Source organism: Salvelinus sp. IW2-2015, linkage group LG14, assembly GCF_002910315.2.
Source record: "Salvelinus sp. IW2-2015 linkage group LG14, ASM291031v2, whole genome shotgun sequence".
Classification (NCBI taxonomy): domain Eukaryota; kingdom Metazoa; phylum Chordata; class Actinopteri; order Salmoniformes; family Salmonidae; genus Salvelinus; species Salvelinus sp. IW2-2015.
This window is the reverse complement of record NC_036854.1, coordinates 21,470,447-21,482,790: the sequence shown is the minus strand read 5'-3', so window position 1 is coordinate 21,482,790 and position 12,344 is coordinate 21,470,447. Positions and strand designations below refer to the sequence as shown.

The following is a 12,344-nucleotide window of genomic DNA, read 5'->3' as shown; positions in this document are numbered from 1 at the left end:
TCAAAGTGGTTAAATGCACTCTAGTCACCTACATATCACTTTACCATTGGTCAGATAATGTCTCTATGACATTTCTAGCCCTGATTCCCATTTGACACATGACTGAAAGAGACAAAAGCTATAGCAGGCTGAAGTTGAGCACAACGGCTGTCTATAGTGACTCCTATAGTTTACCCCTGTGTGCCCCAATCATGGCCTGCAGATAAAGAGCTAACGTCCCTATGGGAGGATCACATTCACCCTACTGGGACTGGAGCCTAAAAGCCTCAACTAATCCCTTCAGTTAGCCCCTTTCTCCTATATAGACCTGTCTTTACATACACCTTTCACTCATGAAGCTTCCACAGCACTTATTTTGAGTGATCTCCATCCCTGATTATTTAATATCTATGCTGTACATCTATGGTGATCTATGGTTTAACAGACTAGCAACTAGTGAGAATTGATCGTGAGTACATCTTTTTTTTTCTTGTCTGAAAGCGTCTAACACTGATGTTAGGGTATAGCTACTGTATGTTAGTGTTGATGTGTGTCTGTGTTGTGATCGCCTCAGGGCACAGCCTTTGTGTGTGTGTGTAGGAGATAGGGTTTGCCTGAGGACTCAGTAAAGATGTTTATTTATGGCCACCTGTGTTTTCCCGTGTCTTATCATCCCCCATTGTAAAAACAAACAGTCAGTCGTTTCTTTTCAATTTTTTTCTCGTTTCATAAATATCTGTCAACAGCCCGGGGAGCCTTCAGCTGTTGCTTGGCACCCAAATACTCCTTCTTTTTTCTCTCCCTCCCAGTCTTTTCTTTTGAAGCGGACGTTAACAGGTGTTTTCGGCGAGCTGTTTGCCTTTCATTACGGCACCTTGTCTTGTCTTCTGACCCAAGAGTTAGCGCTTCCCAGAGATCTATAATCATCTGCTCTGTCGCTCCCAATGGAGGGATGAAGAGAGAGAGAGAGAGAGAGAGAGAGAGAATCAGACGTGGGAGGGAGTTAGAGAGAGAGGTAGAGAGAAAGAGAATAAAACAATTAAAACAATAACCAAATAATCCAGATGCTGTTGCTTCTATTGTGGTGGTAATTATTTTGGGGCATTAACAGATGTACTCCCATTAATGGAAAGAAAAGTTAGAACAACGCGGCCATGTGTTACACATTGTTTTCTTCCCATCTTTGGTTAATTTCACGGCTTTGAAAAACACTGGTTGGAAGTTGATTGTTCACGCCAGTTTTAGAAGTTAACAATAAATGTTATTTTTTATGACTTTGACTGTGAGTCGTACTGTCTAAAGTGACAGTTGGTAGTCTTAATGCAWTAGCAGTGATAGAAGTCATTGTAGTACTAGAACTAAAGATGGCACAGCTTGTCAGACATTTTCTGGGGTGCGTTAAAGTTCACCGGCGTTCTGCACCGTTGCGCAGCAGATGGCTGCCATCAATTTCCTCATTTGTTCTCCGACTCTGAGTATCTTGTCCTTACACCTGGAATGAGGAAGTGAAGCATCTATTTCCTCTCATGACTTTGGGGTTTTGGGGAAGTGCTGTAGTGAATGATGATGTCTTGTCAGATGTGCTCAGATAACACTCGGCCAGCTGGTACAAGGAAACCATCATGGCTAAATAATAGCTGTGTGTCACCCCAAGTCCAATCACTATTACATTTGCAAGCTGTGAGAGAAATAAATTCATCAAGAGAATCATGTGTCTGTAGATCTATGCGACTTAAAAATACTTTATTTCGTTATATATCAATGTAATCTCTTGTAATGTTGTGATTGTCCTTAGTTGTGAATTCATTTGTATTTAGAAGCGAGAGCGTAGTAGTCTCTTTGGGAAAGCCCAGTCTTATCAGTCTGACAGCTGAAATCCACCTTGCCATACTTGAAGAGAACAGCCCTGTCCCACTCTGCCCAATGTCTCTTTCTCCTCTCTCTTTTCTCTCTCTCTCTCTCTCTCTCTCTCTCTATCTCTCTCTCCCTCTCTCTCTCACTTCTCTCTCTCTCTCTTTCTCTCACTCTCTGAGGGGCCATTGTACCCCTCGCTCTTGAAGCAGATGGTGTGGTGTGGAGAGTGGAGTGCTGCTCTTTTGGCCACGCCTGTTGGAATATGGTTAGCCTGCCAGGGTTCTCCCCATAGGCCCTCTTCCCTCCCTCTTTCCCTCTCTACCTCCCTCCCTCCTTCCCTCTCTCTCTCCCTGCCTATAGATGGCTTCCATACAGCCCACTCTCTCTTTCCTCTTCCTGAGCCAGCAGACAATACTAGGCCTGGAGGACCTGATCCATGATCCAGCTTGGTTCACGGTCCCTGGTTTTTAAAGGGGGGCCCTGGGTAACCCTGAAGTCAAGGGCACTCCCATCTCCCAGCACATACCTTCCTTGTCAAATGCATGATTCTTGAGTGATTGTCATGACACCCCATTATTGAGTGTAGAAACAGTATCTAATTAAAAGGTGCAACCATAGCTATATAAATGTGCAATCCACAATGAATCGGTAGTATAACATCGTCTTACATACAGACTTACAGAGTAGCCCTTTCATTTGCGGTTCAAGAGATAATAGTTACTACTGATTGCTTCTGCTTGAGGAGAGAGACCTTTTTAATTCGTCTCTGAGTTTTATTTGTGCCCCTCCCCCCTCATCTCCTTTCAATGTCTTAACCGCAGATTGATATCAGCTGAATTATACGGCTGTTAATTCACCGTGGAAATGGTTTGGGCCAGTCCGCAGCGCAGATGTGTTCCAGGGACGCAGCGCCCATTGCTGGCTGGGTTCACTGCCTTGGCAACCCTCATCCTTCTCCTCCTCCTCCTCCTCCCTCCTTCTCCTCCTCCTCCCTCCCCCTCCTCCTCCTCCCTCCCTCCTCCTCCTCGTTTGGCAGCACTAGGGAGGCTGGAGGCTGGAGGAGGAGCAGGGAAAGGAGGGGGTGTAATTGAGGTTGGAACAGCTCTATCGTTCAAGGTGCCCCCCCCCAACCACCACCACACCCTCTTTTCTCCTGAGACTTCCCTTGGAAAACCTTGGTCTTCAAAATCTATGATGTGTGTATTTTAAATGAATAAGGTCTACAGCTCTGTTATAGAGAGACAGGGTTGTCCCTTTTAGACCTCGCTTTTACATCAATATGAAGCCAACATCACGTCAGTAGCTCCTGTCTTTGGTTGGCATATCTTATCGCCAAGCCATTAGGCTCCTCTCTCATAACCAGTGTTAACTGCTTTCTTTGTCTGTGATATGCAAATGTCTCCTTTTTTCTGCTTTATTTTGGGGTGGAGGTTGGAGGGGTATGATGGGGAAGAGGGAAAGGCGTTTGCTTACTTTGACTGTGAAATGAGCTCCTTATGTAAAGGCACCGGCTGTGGTGCTGGCCAGCATTTTATTTACCGTAACACGCTCACACCTAATACAGAGAGGATGCTAATCTCAAGCAAATGGCTTGGCCTGGCTTCACTCACTACTCCCTAATAACGAACAACTAATTTAAGATTGGCCCTACCTTACTCCAGTGCTATTGCTAACCTAAAATAATTATTGTGAAATGTATTAGTTTGGCCTATATCTAATGTAGTCTTCAAGGAAAACAATTAAGTGACGAATTATTGTACGTTAAAAACATGTTAATTACACATATATTACATATTAAAAACACATCAACTGAAATAGCAGGGGTTCTAGGTCAAGTTGCGTACCATAGCTATATGACTACACATTAAGATGCTTTGCTAGGTCGGCCATTTTAATGACTATTTTCCCTCCAAAAAKAGTAAATTTCTTTGACGGCAGCTATGTTCAGATTCAGGAGGGTCTCTCTCCCAACCACCTGAAGAAGGCCAAGCTCATGTTCTTCTACGCCCGCTACCCCAGCTCCAACATGCTTAAGATGTTCTTCTCCGACGTCAAGGTGAGCCACACCCAGACACCCCAACCTTTCACCTCTCACATTTTCACCTCTGTCGTCATGGAAAGGAGTAGAATTATGTTGTCCCCAGACGTTGCTCCTTGAAGCAGAAGTTGGATTTGGGCATTGATCCAGGATCAGATTACCCTCCCCCAAATCCTACCCTTAATTATTTACCCAGTGGTTATGGGGAGATTTCCGTGAGGGTAAGCTGATCCTAGGTCTGTGCCTAAGAGCGGGTGCTACCTGAAGCTCAACATCGAATCAAATCAAATCAAATGTTATTGGTCGCGTACACAGTTAGCATTTGTTATTGCGGGTGCAGCGAAATTCTTATGTTCTTAGTTCCTATCAATCCATGCAGTAATTGTCACTCAAGCATAAACAAGTAGTACATCAGTAGATGTATAAACATACTTTGGGATGGCACTCCTCTGTCTACCTATTGTTGTCACCATAGTTACCGATCTGTCCAGGTGTGTTCAATGCCGTCTGTGTGTCCGTCCTTTGTCTTCCCAGCGGAAGTGACTGTTCTTGCCACCGCTGACAACTGGAAGGACAGATCACTAGGCCTGGTCTTTTCTTCCTGTATTTCTCTGCCTGTACTCTCACCTCAGACTACAGTTAAAAGAGGAAAATGAGTGAAGCGTTTATTCTTCTCACTTCTCCTGAGTTGTTCTTCCGGGATAGTGCTGTACTAACATGAAGTGTCTGTTTTAACGTGCATGGTGTATGGTGCATGGTGTATGGTGTATGGTGCATGGTGCACGTGTGCAGGGTTTTGGTGCATGACGTATGGTGCATGGTGTATAGTGTATGGTGCATGGTGCACGGAGCACGGTGTGCAGGGTTTTGGTGCATGGCGTATGGTGCATGGTGTATGGTGCATGGCGTATGGTGCATGGTGTATGGTGCATGGTGTATGGTGCATGGCGTATGGTGCATGGCGTATGGTGCATGGTGTATGGTGTATGGTGTATGGAGTTTTGGTGGAGTTTGTGTGTCTTGCTGCATTGCTACTGTATGAGGACCTTTCCCATACTACACTACCGTACATATTTATTTGGACAGTGAAGCTAAAACTTTTAATTTGGTTCTATACTCCAGCATTTTGGATTTGAGATCAAATATTGTATATGAGGTGAGATCAAATATTGTATATGAGGTGACAGTACAGAATGTCACCTTTTATTTGAGGGTATTTTCATACATATCTATTTAACCGTTTAGAAATTAAAACACTAAATGTATCTAGTCCGTCCATTTGATAGTGTCATAAGTATTTGGACAAATCACTTATTTGTGTATTAAAGTAGTCAAAAGTTAAGTATTTGCTCCCATATTCCTAGCACGCTGCAATTACTACATCAAGCTTGTGACTTTACAAAGTTGTTGGATGCATTTGCAGTTTGTTTTGGTTGCGTTTCAGATTATTTTGTGCCCAATAGAAATTAATGGTAAATAATGTATTGTGTCATTTTGGAGTCACTTTTATTGTAAGTAAGAATATAATAGGTTTCTGAACACTTATACATTAATGTGGATGCTACAATGATTGCGGATAATCATGAATAAATCGTGAATAATGATGAGTGAGAAAGTTACAGAAAGTTACAGAGGCATAAATATCCTACCCACCAAAGAATGCTAACCTCCCTTGTTATTCAGGACCAGGGGAATCTGTGGGTATAGTTCAGGACCAGGGATGTCTGTGGTGGTATAGTTCAGGACCAGGGATGTCTGTGGTGGTAGAGTTCAGGACCAGGGAGGTCTGTGGTGGTAGAGTTCAGGACCAGGGNGATCTGTGGGGGTAAAGTTCAGGACCAGCGACGTATGTGGTGGTAGAGTTCAGCACCAAGGGGAATCTGTGGGTAGAGTTCAGGACCAGGGATGTCTGTGGTGGTATAGTTAGGACCAGGGATGTCTGTGTGGTATAGTTCAGGACCAGGAGGTCTGTGGTGGTAGAGTTCAGGACCAGGGGAATCTGTGGGTAATAGCTTCAGGACCAGGGAATGTCTTGTGGTGGTATAGTTTCAGGACCAGGATGTCTGTGGTGGTAGAGTTCAGGACCAGGGAGGTCTGTGGGTGGTAGAGTTCAGGACCAGGGGATCTGGGGGTAAAGTTCAGGAACCAGCGACGTATGTGGTGGTAGAGTCAGCACCAGGGGAATCTGTGGGAGATTCAGGACCAGGGATGTCTGTGGTGGTATAGTCAGGACCAGGGATGTCTTGGGTGGTATAGTTCAGGACCAGGGAGGTCTGTGGTGGTAGAGTTCAGGACCAGGGGAATCTGTGGGTAGTTCAGGACAGGGATGTTGTGGTGGTATAGTTGGACCAGGGATGTCTGTGGTGGTATAGTTCAGGACGGGAGGTCTGTGGTGTAGAGTTCAGGCACCTACGGGAAATCGTGGGTAATAGTTTCAGGACCAGGGATGTCTGTGGTGGTATAGTTCAGGACTCAGGGAGGGTCTGTGGTGGTAGAGTTCAGGACCAGGGAATCTGTGGGTATAGGTTCAGGAACCAGGGATGTCTGTGGTGGTATATGTTCAGGACCAGGGAGGTCTGTGGTGGTAGAGTTGCAGGACCAGGGATCGGTATTCGGATCTGTGGTGGTAGTGAGGATTCAGCACCAAGGAGGTCTGTGGGGGTAGAGTTCAGTACCAGGGGGATCTGTGGGTAGAGTTCAGGACCAGGGAGTCTGTGGTGGTAGAGTTCAGCACCAGGGAGGTCTGTGGGGGTAGAGTTCAGTACAGGGGAATCTGTGGTTGGTATAGTTCAGGACCAGGGATTCTGTGGTGGTATGTTCAGGACCAGGGAGGTCTGTGGTGGTAGAGTTCAAGGACCAGGGACGTATGTGGTGAGAGTTCAGCACCAGGGAGGTCTGTGGGGGTAGTTCAGTACCAGGGGAATCTGTGGGGTGGAGTTCAGGAACAGGGAGGTCTGTGGGGGTAGAGTACTGGACCAGGGAGGTCTGTGGGGGTAGAGTTCAGGACCAGGGAGTCTGTGGGGGTAGAGTACTGGACCAGGGAGGTCTGTGGGGGTAGAGTTTAGGACCAGGGAGGTCCTGTGGGGGTAGAGTACTGGACCAGGGAGGTCTGTGGGGTAGAGTTTAGGACCAGGGAGGTCTGTGGGGGTAGAGTACTGGACCAGGGAAGGTGACACTAACAAAGCAGGAGGATGGGCTCACTGTAACACAATAGCTGTGTTGCTGTCTTGTATGCTGGCCGATTGCTATCGTTTTTGTTGTTGTTGTGTTGTGTCCCTCTCTGACCGTAAGGAGGGTAAACACTGTGACAGATCCCGGCCATCTTATTCAAATCGGGCAGATAAAGGTCCCTTTTTTCCCAGCTGCCCGCTCTCTGTCACCATGGTCACCAATCACTAACCACAACCCCCAGGGTCATGTGACACACTTGCAGGGGTGTAGTGCTGCCTAAGCATGGAGGAGAGGCACCCCCTCACTTTTGAGAATAAACGGAGCTGGTAAACTATTTCTGGACCGTTTATACTGATAACTTTTTAATTATATTTAATTACCTCAGAAATGTTATGAAAAACTATAGAATGACAAACCAAATAAATATGTAGAGCAGCCTAGAGGTGAATGGTGGTTTCTTCCCTGACTTCTCTCTGGCAGTGGTGAGAATGATGAAGTAGGCTATGTTTGTTTACTGCGGTGGCCCGTCAGAGGCTTGACCACTTTGTAAAAAAACAAACATATTCTCTGTGTGTCTGCCTTCATGTTCATAAAACTCCATGGAGCCCTTCTTGCGCAGTGGAACCCAGAATGATATGTGACCACTTGGTTACAGCGAGGGTATGGTTGGTTACTTGGTTACTCCCTGGGTATGGGAGCAAGCACCAAGCAACACCACCACCAAAGTGTTGCATCATGTATGGAGATGGCAGCATGTCTTCTGCCTCCTGCTGCTCCACTCAGCCACAGACGGACAGCCCGGGCATTCACACAGGCCCATTTTATTATTTTTATTTTTACTGTTCTGCCGAGGTCACCCAAACCAGAGAGGCCACCACAAAGCCCAAAGAGCCTGACCCTCTCTGGAAGTTGCTGTAGCCCTGCTTGGGATATTTAGCCTATATTGGCTATTGGTTGAGACACAGGGCCTGTTCTAGCTTGGTATGTCAGGGTGGGCAAGTGGAAATGTGAATTGGGCCAAGTTGGAGGTAACAATGCATTTAGGTTCTAGTTTATTGAGATCCATGAATACACCACACCAAAATAAAGATTTTATGGCTGTTTTAAAACAAATTTCCTGCTATTCTAATTAGTAAGGATTTATGCTCACTATTTGGTCAATTTATTTGATAGCATGTTTAATCTATGCAAATACATTCTATGAATTGATAGTTCACCTCTCAGTTTTGTTTTATTCTGTAATAGGGTATATTGTAACCATGTGTTCAAGCTAATTTAATCAAAGTTTATTCTTGATACAGCATGTAAGCTACACAGTACAACGCAATGCCTAGTCGCAATAAAGCTCTCCTCACAAACAGGCTCTAGCCTATAGCCTACAAATAGCTATACCATGTAGTCTTAGACCTATTAGGCTAAAGCCTACAAATAGCTATACCATGTAGTCTTAGACCTATTAGGCTAAAGCCTACAACTAGCCTAATAACATGTATCCCTTAGCCTATTAGGCTAAAGCCTACAAATAGCTATACCATGTAGTCTTAGACCTATTAGGCTAAAGCCTACAAATAGCTATACCATGTAGTCTTAGACCTATTAGGCTATAGGCCTAGKGCAAATKATTGTTGTTTGTTCCTGAACTGGCTGAATGGCAGAGCTATCCTTCAGCACCACAAGTTGGTTCAACTTCTTTAACATCGTTGCACGATCCTGGCGCTGTCCTTTCAGCACCACAAAGGGATCCAATCGCTTAAAATAACAGTCATCAAGATCTGATACAAATAGAAAATGATCACTTCTCACAATGGTGAGAAGTTTACTCATTTAGTAAAGCTAGATTAAAGCTTAATCAATGTCTCGCAAGATCACATAATGACTCATTAGCATTTTACATAACAGAACCGAATATAATAGCATAGCATAGTATGCCTATAACGTGACTGTTACACCAACAGCACCTCCTCATTCCTAATGACATTTTAGGATGGTTAGCTAAAACTGAATAGTCCCCAAAAAATGATCATGCGCCAAAACTCAGCAGGCCGCGTCACTAGGCAGGCTATCTGCTTTGATTGAAACAAAATACAACAAAGGCTAATAGTTTGTTAACACCATCTGCTCTAATTCGCTCACAAAACATTAATTCAAACCGATCTAAATGTTCCCATGAAACTGATTGAGATCAATCAAATGATTGGCATGGAGATGCCGTTTGGACGTTTCACTGGTAAAACATGAATAATTATCATTAACGATTGACAGTGATGATGGCCTATTTTGAAATGAAGTAGCCTTGGTATTTTATGTTCCTGAGACAATATGTGTGTGGGAGTAGGCAGACGTTGCAATTGGAGGATGCATTTTATGCATATTCTAGAATTCAATTAGCTACTTTTGTCAGTACAAACTTAGATTGAAGAAATTATGACATCTTTCCATGTTTTGTTGTTGTTGCTCCCTCACCTAAAAAAAATAGCTCAACACCACTGTGCATCCTCAACACCACTGTGCATCCTCAACACCACTGTGCATCCTCAACACACACCCGTGTCGAGTTTTAGGAGGGGTGATGATGTGTGTTTGGTGTGTTTGTGATGAGGGGTGGAGGGGCACTCTCACTGGCAAGGCGGGCACCCAGGCCACTTTCACTCCCTGAGATTAGATGATAGATTCTGCCACAGTATGACTGGATGATAGTGTCTCCCAGGTAGGCTAACTGGGCAAGGTTAGCATATTTTCCCCCATTGTTTATCAGTATCCTTCTCTGACAAATTATTTTAACGAGGAGGTATCTCAAATTGAATGGTGTTACCATACACTTAAACAACAGGGTCAAATAATGAAGGGGATTAAGATTGTAGTGTCTTTGTGTTGACTATCACTTGTCTCCATKTATGGAAATAGAGCTGCTAGTCACTGACTAATTATGCATGACTAGCTAATGCACGRCAAGGAGAGTGGCTTTCTGAGACAAACGTGCTCTAAGAGCTATTAAGATCTTGACTGATAAGGTCCGACTAGAAGTACATAAAGAACGTGGGAAGTGGGTTGTCCCGGCAACGGCATGACACGGGGCAGTCTTGGCGCTCGTTAACTGGGGATGGTGGAAGGGCGTTCTGACTCCTGATTGGTAAATGTTGCGGTAGATTTACCATAATATGGTTGCTGTTGTGACTAACGACAGTCCAGGGTCACGCTATATTTTCACTTCATGACAGATCAACAGATGAATTCGTGTGTTTTGACACTGTTCTGTTAACCATCCCTATTTATTGCCAATAACCAGCTGCTCTGTTTTGACAAGGCCAGACAGGTCTAAACATAACCTTGTCGTGTGTCAGTTTTTTTTATGTGAGACGTCACCTGAGGAAATATGACGTTGATGTGGTCTTAGTGACAGTAAATTACCATGTTGTTTTTTCATATGGGGTATATATACATACTCTGAATTAGCAAACGAGGCACCAAGGTTATTCAAACAGTACTCATGACGTCTCAAACTGATGTTGTTGTGAAAATCTCTCTCTCTCTCTCTCTCTCTCTCTCTCTCTCTCTCTCTCTCTCTCTTCCCCTCCATCTCTTTATCTCTGTCCCTGTCCGTGGCCTTTGTGTGTATTCGGCACACTGGCCTCAGTATTTGCGCAAGTCATGTGCTGTGGAGAGGATGAGGTCAGGAGGTTTTTCCTTTTACATGTCATTCCTTGTCTTTTCTTTTTTCGCTGATGGTGTGGCATCCTCCCCCCGCGCTACGAAAAGCCAGGCGCTAGATTTCAGGGCTGGTTTGTGTAGAGTCAGCCAATAGACAACGAGAGATTATCTCCCACAATTCACCCCTGTGAAAACAGGAAGCAGTAGAAAGCCCTGATGACTGTGGAGAGGGACGGACCGCTTCTCTTTCTGCTCCTCTTGTTGTTTTTCAAATAGCTTGGTGGTCTGAGGTCATGTGTATGGATTCTCACTCCTCGCCATTGTTTGGCAGGCAGGCAGGGAGATGAACGGACGCAGAGCACAGTGTCCCTGGCTGGCTGGCTGGCTGGCTGTCCAGGGCAGAGCTGCTGGGTGACTTTGACTGTACTGTCTCTGTCATCACAATGTGCAGGAGACGCTTTGTTGGTGCGTCTCTCTCCTCTGAGATCTTGCAGCCTGTCGTCTTTGTGGTGTCATATACTAAAATGGTCACTGATAATACAGAATGGGGACTGAACATGATGTAATAACGTTTTATCAGCAGCTCTCTAAAATACTACTGGATAAGATTATGAAGACATGTATTTCTCTGTTGTCTTTAAGAAAAGGAATAGGACCTTGTTTGCTAGGTTTATGGTTTTATGTAGATCTACACKGAACAAAAATATTAACGCAGCAGGTAAAGTATTGGTCCCATGTTTCATGAGCTGAAATAAAAAATGACATAAATTTTCTGTATGCACAAAAAATATGATTTATTTCAGATTTTGCACACAGATTTGTAATCCATCCACCTGACAGGTGTGACATATCAAAAATTGGATTAAACAGCATGATTATTACACAGGTGCACCTTGTGCTGGGGACAATAAAATGGTGAGGAGTATTCATGTCTGTTTTCCCCCCTTTTGTGGGGAAAAACTAATTCTGATTGGCTGGTCCTGGCTCCCCAGGTGGGCCTGGCTGCCAAGTGGGTGAGCCTATGCCCTCCAAGGCCCACCCTTGGCTGCGTCCCTGCACAGTCATGTGAAATCCATAGATTAGGGCCTAATTAATGTATTACAATTGACTGATATCCTGATATAAACTGTAAAAATCGTTGAAATTGTTGCATGTTGCGTTTATATTTTTKTTCAGTACAGGTTGCATTATAGGGTGGTGTATGTGTCATTCCTCTGTTGTTAGCTTTTAAGGATGTCCTTTCACAGGCTCTCGAGTGTGTGTGTAGCCAATCACAGCTACACACACACACGTGCACACACACACACACACATACTCCAACAGGCTCTTTCTCCATGGACATCTCRTGTCTCTCTGGGCTGACCCCTGCCAGCTCAGATTAAGGAGTCCCGTTGATGTGTTGCTTTGAAATAGTTCCCCTGACTGAACACTGACGGAACACTGAACACTCTGGTCCTTAGCTGATACCAGGGGGTCTTTGTCCCCCCACAAGCAACTTAATGAACCAAAAATGGGACCTGATTTGTTGTAGCAACAAAGAAATTTTGTTAAAATGTTGTCCCTCGCTCTCCCATCTCTTTCTCTCTCTCTCTCTCTCTCTCTCTCTCTCTCTCTCTCTCTCTCTCTCTCTCTCTCTCTCTCTCTCTCTCTCTCT

At 44.6% G+C, this 12,344-nt stretch overlaps 1 protein-coding gene across 2 annotated transcripts in view; it reads left to right on the top strand.

Annotated features, from left to right (window-relative positions):
- Positions 1-12,344, top strand: part of LOC111972689 (prospero homeobox protein 1) — a 51,100-nt gene that overhangs the window by 7,460 nt on the left and 31,296 nt on the right. For both annotated transcript variants that reach the window (XM_023999719.2, XM_023999721.2), the window contains exon 3: positions 3,782-3,889. In XM_023999719.2, coding sequence (XP_023855487.1) covers positions 3,782-3,889 — 108 coding nt within the window. The remainder of the gene's footprint in view (positions 1-3,781; positions 3,890-12,344) is intronic.